Source organism: Camelus ferus, chromosome 10, assembly GCF_009834535.1.
Source record: "Camelus ferus isolate YT-003-E chromosome 10, BCGSAC_Cfer_1.0, whole genome shotgun sequence".
NCBI lineage: Eukaryota > Metazoa > Chordata > Mammalia > Artiodactyla > Camelidae > Camelus > Camelus ferus.
The window spans coordinates 8,529,396-8,542,077 of record NC_045705.1 but is presented as its reverse complement, the minus strand read 5'-3'; the positions used below and the strand labels follow the sequence as shown (position 1 = coordinate 8,542,077).

General features: G+C 47.1%; 1 protein-coding gene and 1 long non-coding RNA gene across 6 annotated transcripts in view; one reads left to right on the top strand and one right to left on the bottom strand.

Moving 5' to 3' along the window:
* AMOTL1 (angiomotin like 1) overlaps positions 1 to 12,682 on the top strand; it is a 164,308-nt gene that overhangs the window by 28,254 nt on the left and 123,372 nt on the right. For 4 of the 5 annotated variants that reach the window (XM_032488304.1, XM_032488303.1, XM_032488311.1 and 1 more), the window contains one exon: positions 9,827 to 9,877. The exons of the other annotated variant lie outside the window; for it this stretch is intronic. In XM_032488304.1, the coding sequence (XP_032344195.1) occupies positions 9,827 to 9,877 (51 nt within the window). The remainder of the gene's footprint in view (positions 1 to 9,826; positions 9,878 to 12,682) is intronic. 5 annotated transcript variants of the gene reach the window in all.
* The window catches only part of LOC116666311, a 28,741-nt gene continuing 27,617 nt past the window's right edge, over positions 11,559 to 12,682 (bottom strand). The window contains exon 3 of the long non-coding RNA XR_004323077.1: positions 11,559 to 11,569. This is a non-coding gene — a long non-coding RNA (uncharacterized LOC116666311). The remainder of the gene's footprint in view (positions 11,570 to 12,682) is intronic.

Genomic DNA, 12,682 nt, shown 5'->3' with positions numbered 1-12,682 from the left:
TGGGTGGCTTGATGAATGGATGGATGCATGAACAGATGATGGCTAGGACCACATCCCCTGCAGATTTCTCCTTTCATGAAGAACCTTTTTAACTATGGCAACCCAACTCTTTGCACGACTGCTTCTGGCATCACTGATCACTTTGCCTTACTTTCAGCACGGATAGTATTTCATTCAGGACCCCAGGCTTGTTCACCAAAGCTAGATGGCAGAGGAGAGAGCTGAGTAGGTGTGGTTTGTCTGCTGGGGCTTTTGTAACCGAGGCGATAGAATCTTCCATCTTAGAATCTTAGAACTGAAAGAAGTCTTGGGGATCACTGTGACAAAGGGGTGGCTAGAAACTGCTTATTGAGGCCAGCTCCAAGCACTGCCACACACCTCCTGGAGTTCACCTTGTCATGTATCTGCGGTCTCTGGGGTGTGGCTGGCTAGTAGGAAGGGGAACCAGACCTGTGTCTATATCTGCCTAATGGGGAGGCACTGCTCGTGGGTAAGTGAAGAGCTTCCGGGACTGATGGAAAAGCTTAGCTCTGGTGGATACCGTGGTACCTGGCCCCCGTTGAGACTATCAGTCTGTGATGATGGAGGCATCCAAGACCGAGTATGGTAGTGTCGCCGTATGTGGATGAAGCACTGTCCCAGGGAATCAGTGTGGCTGAGATGTGAAAGTCCTTGTGAGCAGAGGTATGCGGGTGGTCCTCAGAGGCTTAGGCTGGGGTTCAGGGAAAGGGCTCGGGTCCTAAGAAGACTAGGCAGGGTGGCAAAATGGGAATGTGGCGAAATCTTGAAGAGAGAGGAAGAATCTTGTACTCAGAAAGAAAGTGGGAGCCCCACTGTGCCAGATCTAAGTCAGAATTTGATGAATTACAAAAAAAAATTTATAATCATTTATTAGGTAGATATATTACACCAGACATTATGCTAAGCCTTTGTGTGTGTGTGTGTGTGTGTCTGTGTGTGTTTTGCACCACTTTATTTTAACTTCTTTTAACAGTAATGCATTTACATAGTTAAAAAAATAAAAACAAAATTAAAAGGTAAGTACTGGAAAGTCTCACCACCCTAAGCTTTTTCTGTATCGATGTAGACTGTCACCGTTCATTCTTATGACAACATTATTTTCCTCTTATAAATGAAACGACTGAGCCTGAAGAGGCTGAGAAACTGCTCAAGGTCATTGGCAGAGTGGGGATTTGAACCGAGGTCTGCCCAACACCACACCACACCAAGCTCCCGCCCCACCGTTCACCCCCCACACTCCCCACTCTGCCTTCCGCCTTCTCAGGTTAAGCCTCTCGTGGCCTAGTTACGGGTTTTGAATTTTTTGTTTGGTTGGTTTTTTGTTTGTTTGTTTTGCTGCTGATTTCATTGTCACAGTAGGAAAGAGCACGAGCCCTGAGCACCGCCGGAAAACAAACGGTGCTGTGGTCCTGTGTGGATGGCCGTCCAAGGCCCTCCCATGGCCGCCTCAGCTAATGCATTGCCAAGGCTCTGACCCACCTGCTTCAGAACATCTCTCCTCTACCCTCAACCCCACGTCCTTCCTCTCCCAACACTAGCCAAAACCAGCTGCTCCATCTCTGCGGCCCATTGTGGGCTAATGGGGTTTACGTTTCTAGCGAGGCAGCCGGGAAAGTCCTGGAAGCATCCAGGCCTTGAGGTTTTCTTCTTGGCTTCGTGGAGTCCTCCGAGAACCACATTATCTGCCAGGGAGGCTCAGTCATCCCGGTGAGTCACAGGCCTCGAGGCAGGGCCAGATCCACGCAACATCTGCCTCTGTGTTATCCTCGGAACATCTCAGGCTGCCAGGAGGGTGTGTCAGCCTCCCGGAAGCTGGTGGGGGGGGAACCCAGGATGTCTGGGGGCGATACGGCATCTCTGCAGGAAAGTCCCTCTGCCACTCCCGCTTCCTGCACTCCTACAGCACCCTCCAGGACCTGGGCCAGTGTTCTTGCGAGCTTCTTTGACAGGCCTGGAACACATTTTCCAAATGAAATCACATGCAGTGCCTGACACACAAAACGGAAGGGGCCAGAGCCCTGTTTCTGATTGGCGCCGGGTAAGCTCATCTGACATCCTTTGCTTTGCCAGCTGCCACCTCAGACGTGTGGGGATCTGGTGCAGAAGGGAAGGCCTTCACAGCCCTTCTCAGTGAATCTAGGAAACACTTCTTCTTCCTGTTATGGATGTGCTCACTCAGCTGTTTGAGAATCCTACCCACTATTCACTCTTCCCAGGGGACCCAACCTGCGTAAGCTCCTCATTAGGGGGAGAGGCAGGAAGTGTGGGAAACATAACCTGGCAGCAGGGGCCAGGTGCGTCTAGAAATTCAGTGATGCTGTTCTCATTATGGTTATAAAAACAGGAAGGAGTGGATTTCCCTCCTGGTGCCTCTCAAGGTCAGCGAGAGTTTTAACAGGTCAGGAAGGAAGGAATTTTTCTGAGTGTAGTCTGGGTGCCAAGAGCTGCTCTGGATATGATTTCATTTGATTCAAACACTCATTGAAATCTCTTCCAGTAGTTTTTATTATCCCCGTTGTGCAGATGAAGACACGGAGGCTTGGGAAGGCATGATAACCAAGCCAAGCTCGTAGAGTAAAGGCCAGCAGAGCTCCCATTCACACTCAGGCCTTGCTCCTCCAGGTCTCTGCTCCGTCCATTTCACTTCTCTGTCAGTTTCAAACGGCGTCTCCACCTTTCTCTGAAGCCTGATCTTTTGTGTCTATTTCTCTCACATGCAGTGCAGTAAAAAGAATACCATGAATACCATGAAATCTGTTATCCATGGTCCCCTGTTGGCATTTGTTTTAATAAATTGCACAAAGGTCTTCTCATTTCACACAGGAGATCACAGCCAGGCAGGTTTGGAGACTTACCAAAGATAAGCGGCAAAATGAGGGCTAGAACTCAGGCGTCTCCTTCCAGCACCTGCGCTATGCTGACTGCTAAGGCCATAGCTTCTTGGAAGAACCATTTTAATGTGAAAGAAGAGAGACTCTTGGGCAGTCCAGGCAGACTCGATTTGCCATGTCTAAAAGAAGCGATCCCCCCTCAGGCCTCCATCCAGGAGGCTGGGGTGGAAAATGGGAGATCGGGATGGTCTCTGTATCTCAGCAGAAACTCACATCCCTTCAGTGGATTTCTCTTTTAGTGGTTGAGTCACAGATTTCAATGGCAGCAAATGTTCTTGTCCTTAATCTTAACAGAGGGTATTTTGTCTGATTTCACTCAATAGATCCAACCGAGTGTGAGCTGGAAGTGTATGATTTTCCTCTGCAGGGACCTTTTTCTTCGTGTATTTTCGGAATGGCTCTTTATTCTGATTCATGCCCACATACACCTTCTAGTCGCTTCTTGGCTCAGCCAGAGTTTATTTCCTTTGATATGATATTGAGTGAGGAGTCTTTTAAACCTTCATCTCTATTCCATAGTTGGTAACAGGAATCCTGGGGGCAGGGAGAGGCTGGATGGATCCAATCTGTTTATACATTTCATAAAATACCTTGCTTTTGTTAATAGCATCGACTGCACTGGTATTTGAATTTTTCAGAGGCCATATGTAGCGTTTTTATAAAAAGGAATCCTTGGTTTCCTGTCAGACTTAATATCATATCATCTCTTTGCTTGTATTGTTTCTGCTCAGGATAATGATTTTTTTTTTCAGGTGAGATATAGTGAATTATTCTTCCTAAAGAGCCCATCTCTTCTGCAGTTTATCAAACACTTAAAGCAGTTATCTGAGACTTGCTTTTCCTTGAAGGGAAACAAACCAACTATGTTTTCTTTCTCCCTTTCAGCAAGGATTATAAAAAAAAAAAACAAGTGAGGTTGTGCTACAAGAAAAGAATATTAAACCCCCAGAGAAGGAGAGATGTCCTTTGGGCCAATTTGGCCCTGGAGCTAATGCTGCGACCAATTAAGCACAAAATTCTCTTTGATGAAACCGGCTGGGTGGGAGCATATTCTCCCTGCTGTCCTCTGTTGCCTCGTCCTAAGAGGATGCAGCTAAGAGACAGGATGATAGGAGAAAGTCATGCCGTGTTCAGGCAGCCCCAGCCCCACTCTTTCCTCCTGATCAGTCCTGCTCACGCTCCCCAGGGTGAGGAGGGGAGGAGGGGGTGAACATTGCTTCTTCACTCTGTTCTGCTATTAACTAGCACAGGGCCGCCAGGAGACAGAAGGCTACCTGCGGAGAAGATGAGCCGAGGGCGACACCAGGGAGGAGAGGCAGGCAGGCAGGCGGAGGGCTCAGCCTGCTTTGTTCTGTCTTTCCTGCTTGAAACTGGTGACCTCCCAGGGGTTGGGGCCAGGAAGGCTGTGCACAGATCCTAGTGGCCTCTGGCTACCATCCTAACTTGTTCTTAGGACAACTGTGCAGCTTTTTCTTGCAAAGGGAATTGATAACGTACCTTGGCTGAAAAAACTTCTCCCCATGTGGCATTTAGCCCTCCCCCATCTCTTGAGGGAAGATGCTGTCTGTATGAGATCGCATCGCCTCCTTTTCTCCACTGACCAAGGGGCTGTGTAGTCCCTGGGGAGCCCCAGAGTCAAGGCAGCCCATAGTTAGGGGCTGACGGCATTCCCAGACTCCTGTGCAGAGTGGTCTGTGTCCACGGCTGCAATGCCATAGCACTAAGCAGAATATTAGTGATGGATGTTAAGCTAGGAACACCTCTTCTAGTCACCCCAAAAAGCATTTGGAGGGTGCTTTTAGCTCTAGAAATGGATCTAAGAATTCCTTTGATCCTAGAGCTATATTCAACATTGCTATATGACCGTACTTCAATGAGAATTGAGGGTTCTGATTAAGTGAGTTTTCCAGATAACTGAAGTGTAACCCTTTAAATGCCTCAGTTTTGTTCAAGATTTTCTAATAGTTGATAAAACTTCTTTCCTATGACTTTTTATACACTATCTTGATCTACTAAATAGAAAATAATCACACCTCAGTTTATGACATGGGATGGGATCAAAATTTTATTTAGAAATATATCGTCTTTAATTTGGAAGCCATACTATGAAACCCAGCTTGTTTAAACAATTCACATACGTGTTTGAATATGCTTAAAAAATAATCTCTACCAGGGCACACAGGAGGCTGTGGGTGGTGTTTCAGTCTGGGAATGGAGACTGGGAGAGGGCGGGAAAGAGGACCGCCATTTCTCAGTTTACACCCCACAGTACTAAATGTTTTTTTCCTCACTCTGAATATATATTATTTTCTTATATAATAAAAATTAATTTAAAACATTTATAACTATATATATTATATAACATCATTAATATTAATTAATAATATATTATTAAATTTATATATATGAAGAAATACTAAAGCTAAGAGTTGGATTCCCAGGCTAGCTCCCCAAAGCCTGTTCAGCTCATAATGTGGTAGGAAATAGTAGGAGTGGATATTAGACAGCAGCCCCCTGTGTATTCTGTTTCTATGGAAAACCTGCATCCCAGAAAGAGTTCACCCTGAGCCCCAGAAGCATTTCCTCCTTGCTGCTTTCTCCCCACATGTCCCACTTTCTAATAAATGTTGCCCTAGAAATAGGACCAGAGACTCCTCCCTGTGCTCAGGGGCCATGGCAGCAGGAAGCCCAGTCTCCTCCTAGCACAGTCAAGAGAGGAGACTCCAGCAGGCTCCAGCCCTCTGTGTGGGAGGGAAAGGAGCATTTCTCCCTAAGCACCCACTGTGTGCCAGGCACGGTGCTTGGTTTCTCTCATACTTTACCTGTTCTGCTTTTCCTGACAACACAGTCAGATAAGTATTATTGTTACGAAACTGAGGCTCTGGGAGATTTAGTATCATTCCTGTGATTTCTCCCCTAATAATCTGACAAAGCTGAGATTCCAACCTATAAGATTGTGCACCATCCTTTATAACTCAGTGACCCTCCTGCAGAATCATTTCTTTGTAAAAGACCTATAAAAGTTAAGCGTGGGTAGGCTCTTTGGACACTGCCTGAGGTTAGTAGGGCCCTCTGAACCAATTAGAAAGTGAGCAACATGAGGGCAGGAACCTGCTCTGATCATCTTTGTATCTGCATTGCCTAGCATCATCCTGGAAGTGTGATAAATTCCCCATAAATGTTGTTTGAGTAGCAGGAAACATTATTCTTTGCTCTGCTTCCTAAGAGGGAAAATTAGAATCATCCATTTTAGAAAAATTGTCAACAGCAAATATTGAAACAAGAAAAATATTTTCTCATTAACCTTCAGTTGACTGGGAAATTCAAAGAACTGAAGTGTTGTAAGGAAAGCTCTGGGCTTATGAGTCATCCATTCATGGGAACAAATTGAAGAGACACCCATTGTGAGTTAGGACAACTTAGCAGGTGCCAGAAACTAATCACCTGGTAGAACATTTGCAGTTCCCCATCCCTATGGGGAATGCTTGGTCCCAACTCCACGTAACCAGCTTTCAATCTGACTCTTAGAAAACAAACTAAAAGATGGGATAATAGACATTGCCCTTAATTTGAAGCATAATCTGTGGTCAGTGATTCCCTTCAGTAAAGGAGAGAAAAGAACCCACTTTTCTCAGCTGTAAAGAAGCATGCCATCTCAGAATAACCAACATTGACTTGATTTTCACAATGTGACAGTCTCTCTCCTACAGGCTCAAGGGCTTTAGTTTATTGCATTCTTGCCACAACTGTATGAGTTAGCTATGATGATCATCTCCATTTTTATAGAAAACTAAGATTGGCAGAAATTAAACTACTAGTTAATAGTGGAGCTGGTATTGGAAGCAAGGTCTGGCAGACCCCAAAGCCCTCTGTAGACTGTCTCTCTTGGAACACAAAGGCTAGCTGCCTCCTGATATGATGGGGAAGATGGAGGAGCCTGAGCCTGGAGACAATTGCTCTAAGCTCACTCACTCCTAGAATCAGTGGGGAAGCTCCTATTAGGGCCAAGACGACTGGAATTTGGCAGTGTCAAGGCCAGGCTTGTCACTGACAAAAGTTACTTTGGAAGAGTGATGACCAAGAAGCCTGTTTGCCTTTAAGAGCAATAGGAAGATGTGGAAACATGAATGCAAAGAATTCTTTGGTGAATTTTGTTGTAGACTGCGGCTGAAATTGAGAGTGGTAATTGGAGAGAGAGGTGGAGTCAAGGAAGGTTTTTTTTTTTTTTTTTTTTCTAAGACAGAAACATAGTAGCATGTTGATATACTGATGGGAATGATCCAGAACAGAGGAAAACATTAATTTAGGCAAGATGGGGCAAACGGCCATGTGAGAGGGCGTAGGATCTGATCCACAATGGAGGAGTTGGTCTTAGATGGAGAACAGGTGGTTCATCCACAGTAACCAGGAGAGCAGGACAGTACGGAAACCTGACAAACGCTGAGTAGTTGCTGGGCTAATGTCCACATGAGGTTAGTGGTCACAAATTGAAAACAAGACCAGTCAGCATGATGGCCAATCATGTTTAACTGGGTGCTGGCAGAGAGAAGGTGAAGAATTAGATTTACCAGGGTTATCACTTAATATGGAGGGAGAGAGGGAGGTGTGGATTTGAAGGAACACATAAAAGAGATATGATCATAATAAACCTAGAAACTAAAGTGGTTAAAGGAGGAAGGTAGGTCAAGAGGAGAGTAAGGAACAGAGAAAAGATCATGGGATAAGTAAATTACAGGAGTCAAGGAGATACTGGGTTAGGATAACAGAAAGAATAAGGTGGAAATGTAGGAGGTGGTGACTGCAGAGTGGAATGCTTGGCATTGAGATTATGGATGGTGTCACTATGAGAAAAGGGAGCTGGGATAGTTGGAGGTCCAGGAATGGAGCGGATGCTGAAGAGCTGAGAGACCAGAGTATGAGAAGAATCTATTAGGTAGATTTGGAAATAAGAATGATCATGGGAATGATATTGGGGAAAGTGACAATGACCCAGACACCAAAATCTTCAAGGAACACAAGGGTCTGCAGGTGGCTGCAGTAAGTAGGAGTGATGGGCAAAGCGGTCTGTTATTTTCAAGGAGAGCCAGGTTTCCGTCAGAGTAAGAAATTGAAAGAAACATTTGGACAAGAGGCTGAGGATATTGGGGATTGTGATGAACCATGAATTCCCTAGGGCAAACAGAGGATTCTAGGAGGTGGGAGGAGATGGATTGATTCGTGCAAACAAACATTCACCCAAGCACATACACTTCTTGGATTTGAGAGCTCAGGTTTCAGGAGTGGGGAAAAAAAGAAGAGGATAGAGAGATGGGCGAGGCAGCTTAAGAAGGGCTACTTTGTTGGGGCAGGACAGCCTCCCCCTGGTTCGCAGGCATTCCTCCCTGAGTATTCTGCCTAAAGTGGCTTCTTTCTGTCCTCCATCATAATTTGTAAACCAAAAGCTGACAGTGGAAAATCCAGAGATGGCTGAGTGTTTACAGAATGAGAAAACCTTGGCACAGATCTGGGGGCCCTTAGGCTGCTGCAGCTGGTGAGCTGATCAGTCTGAGACTATAGAAGGGCCCCAGGATGTTGCCCCAATTAATGGTTGACTCTCTAACTCTCAGTCTCCAAGGATAAAAACAGAGAAGAGACAACCATTTTCCTTCCATGTTTCCTTCTTCCTTCCTCTTGCTTCCTCCCAGCATCCTGCTGGGCTCCCTCTCTGGAGCACAGTCCCAAAGGCCAGGGCCCTCCCAGGGGAGCAGGCAGTCAGCCCTGGGGGAAAACACACAATGCATCTGCCCAAGTTATTCAGGCCGCTGATCTAGAGAAAGAGATTCCTTCAATCTGACATGAATTTCCTTAGAATCTACAACTTGGGCTTTTAGACCTCAACTTCTGTTTCTACATACTGTATTTGAAACCGCTCAACTCTTTTTTTTTTATAATATAGAAGGAGCATCTCTCTTTTCTCCCCCGACACTCCATCACAGTGCTCAGTCATCCATAAGTTACTCAACTTCTGAGCCTCCGTTCCCCTACCTGAGAAATGGAGACTTACTACCTTCCCTGCTTGAACCAGTCTCTTAAAAGGAGGAAATAATATTTGGAGTGGAGTTAGAATTCGGGTTCAAAAAGGAGAGGTTTGGGAGCATTGGAAGCTCCTTCTCCGTTGCCTCAAGAAATAGTTAAGCTCTAAAATTCCTGCATCTCCCCATGAGAAGCACAGAAAAAACGATTTCCCAAATATCGGAGGAGGACAGGTATAATGCAAAAAAGCAAGAATCGTTTTAGAACTGGTTATGCTCCAATTTGTAAAAAAAAATGGTCAAAGAGGGTGGGGGGGGGGAAGACACCCTCCAACAGGGAGTTGGGAGGCAGCGCGCGCGCGCGCGCGGCTGCCGAGCGTGACGGCCGCGGTCGCCTAGCAACGAGCGGCGGGGATGCGCGCGGGGCGCTCCGCCGGGTGGGCGCGGGGAGCTCGCCGCCGCAGGTGCCGCGCGCCCTCCGGCCTCCTGGACCCGCTGGGAAACTTTGGGGCTCCTAGGCGCGGGGACGTCGCTGCTAGGCCCAGTGGGAGCCGCGATGCGCCCCTCGGGCTGAGGGCAAGAAGATGAGGTCTCAGCCAGGCGCACCCGGCGGGGGGATCCGCGGGGTCGCACACACGGGAAGTTGGTGCGCACCTGCCCGAGCCCTGAAGACTCTTGATCCCTGGGCGGAATTGCCCCCCTGCCAAGTTTCTTTGACAATTTCGTACCCCTCTGTGGATCAGGCTTCCGGAACCCCGCGTGGCCCCGGGTTCAGGGATTCTGGTCACTGGGAGAGAGAAACCCGCGCTTTTCTAAGGGACCTGCGCGGTAACTGATCCTTAATCGATTTGCCCTGAATGGTTGCGATTCCATTTTTGTTTTCTGCTTTTTTTCTTCCTTCAGACAGTGAGTTTGTGGAAGCCTCCCCTGCGCCCTACAGCCCAGAGGAGTTAGGTAAGTCTGCCCCTTTTGCCTTTTCTTCTCAGAATCCCGCCTGAGGGGCAGAGGGAAAGGGCCAGGGGACACTTCCCCGGCTACGTGTTCCCTTCGCGGTGAAAACTGGCCCTTTCCTGGCGCGTGGGCTTTGGGGGTGGCGGGGGAATTGTCAGCTGTGCTGTGTGTGTGTGTGTGTGTGTGTGTGTGTGTGTGTGTGTGTCCCCGTCCATCCGTCCTTCCCCAGGTCCACGGTGCCGCTCCGAGGAGCGCGGCGCAGCAAACTCCTGATCTGGGGCCTCTGCGAGCAGCCAGGCCGGACTCATCCTCTCTGGAAAGACGCGTCGCGGGGCTGGCTCTGTCTAGCCAGTACCTGGCAGCGCTTAACCTGAATTTAATGAAGTCCAGGGCTAAAAATGGTCTGGTAATTAAATTTCAGGACCTGGGAGCTGCATTCCTCCCTGGTTTCTGTTCCTCATTCAGCCTGTAGGTGTCTGCGAATAGGGCATTTCATCCTTCTGTACCTGTCGTTGTAAGTGTAGATGAGTGGTGGGTGAACTAGGACAGTCTTGTCAGAGACAGACTTCCTCGTGTGAAGAGAAGGGAATTTGCATTGTCAGGATCGCTCTAGGTATTCCTGCCACCCAGTCTCACTTGGTGGCTTAGCGGTTGGTGGCTTTTTTACCCCCTCACTCTTTAGCTTAGTTAAGCTGCTCACAGTCTGGGCTGTCAAGTCTGTCCTGGCTGTTCTTTTATCACCAGCTTGAACATCTTGCCTGCCTTCCATGAAATGACAGCTGTTTGAAGATGTTTATCCACTGTAGTGCGTTCAGCCTTGCGCAACTTGTTTCTGGTCAGCCTTTCCTCCTGGGCTGTGTGTCTTCAGCAAGTTCCCCGGCACCTAAAGTAAAATTCCACTGCAGCATTGACTTTCATCCATTTCTAGGAGCCAGGCACCCAAAATAGGTCTGGATCTAGGATGGCGTTCTGAGGCAGGGAAGAGTACCTTGTTTTATTCAGAAGATGTGTTTCTGACAAGTTGTGAGGCAATGGCATCTCTGGAAATGGAATCATTAATTAAGTGCATGAGTAAAACTTGCTCTTAAAGGTTCACTGTGTGGGGTGGATGGGTATAGCTCAGTGGTAGAGCACCTGCTTAGCATGCACGAGGTCCTGGATTCAATCTCCAGTACCTCCATAAAAAAAAAAAAAAAGGAACACTGTGGTGAGTCCTTTTGGGAAAATGACATCTAAACCAGAGCTCTGTATGAAGTGATTTATTAAGAGGGCGGATTCTTGGTGATCTGATCCACATGTGTTTAATGGTGTATTAATGACACCAGCATTGGCGCTCCACAGTGTGACTGAAGCTGTTTGATCCTTAAATTATAGATACGCATAAACCATGGCAGAATGAGCATCCCTTACTCTGAGAAACCGCCTATATAACTATCTAGCTGTTGGCATTCACAGGATGATTTATGTACCAGAAGGGCCCAGCTGATTCACCCTCTTTCATGTCAGTATCTGCCTCTGGGACTCACAGGCTGGACTGCCCCGCTGGGGCATTGATCAGTAGAGGGAGCCGTTCAGATGCGCAGCGGAAAACAAGAAAACAACCTTTTTTTTTCTCAAAAGCTCCTCTGTGGGAAAAGCCCAGTTTCTCAGTAGGAGTTGAGAATGTTTAAGGAATCATGTATTCCCTCCTTGGCTCTGGAAAGGCAGGATGATTGAGAATATAAAGCGGAAGTCTGAGAATTGGAGAGCAGGGTTCTCCCTGCTTCAACTTCTTTGGTAGATATGCTAATGAGTCTGTTTTCTCATCTTTGAAAAGTGGTGGCAAGTGACCTCTAAGGTGTCATCAGTTCCAGCCTCCTTAGACCTGAAACCAAATGTGCCGTGCTGTTTAGGTGCATGGTGTCTCCAAAGGGTGATTCTCTTCCTGACAGAGCAGCTTATTGGATGAGACTACATTGTTCCCATACTATTCAGGTTAAAGAGGGAGCTGGCGTTTCTCTGTTGGGAAGAGTCATGATAGTTTTTGGTGCTTTTATTAGACACACAGCGGGGTGGGGGGAGAGGGGAGGGGAGGAGGGAAGGGGGAGGGAAAGGGGAGGGAAGGGGGAGGCCTCTTAAAGCAATTGATGAGCTTCTCAAACAGTCACTCTTTCTGGAGCACAGAAGAGCACAGATTCACCCCATGGCCAGGATCTGGAGAAGAGATGGAGGGAGGTCATAAAAACTTAGTTTGAATTCTATCACTTCACTTACTTGTGACCTTGGGCAGGTGACTAAGCTACTGCTCTGAGCCTCAGTGATCTCTCAGCCTAACTGGAGACCTGGCATAACTGTTGTAAGTGATGTAAAGCCCTAGCCCCCCGTGTTGTACGTGCGGGTCTTCAGAAAGCGTTTATTGCTGTTTCTTTATTATCATTGTTCATTTGAAAGACACTTATTTCCTGTGCACAAAGGTTGGAATAGCTCTCATCAATTGTCCCAACTTCTAAACCAGAACTATTTTTACTTTAGAAATTTCTCTGCAGCTTACCTAATCACCAAACACAGATGTTCTGGAATGGTGATCGGGTCAGTTCCATTATTTAGTGATTTGTTCTTGGAGCAGCATGTGGAATGGTGTTCCATCTGGGGTCTTCAGTGACAATCCTGCTACTTTCTTGTGGCATGACAGGTAGTCTGCTTTACCTCCAAATTTTCATGGAAGCCTCCACATGAACCACAACCAGCTCTTTGGGGGATTTAGTCTCAGTGTTGCCGCAAGGTCATGTAACAGAATTAAGTAACCCAAAAGAGGTTTTTGAGAAGACA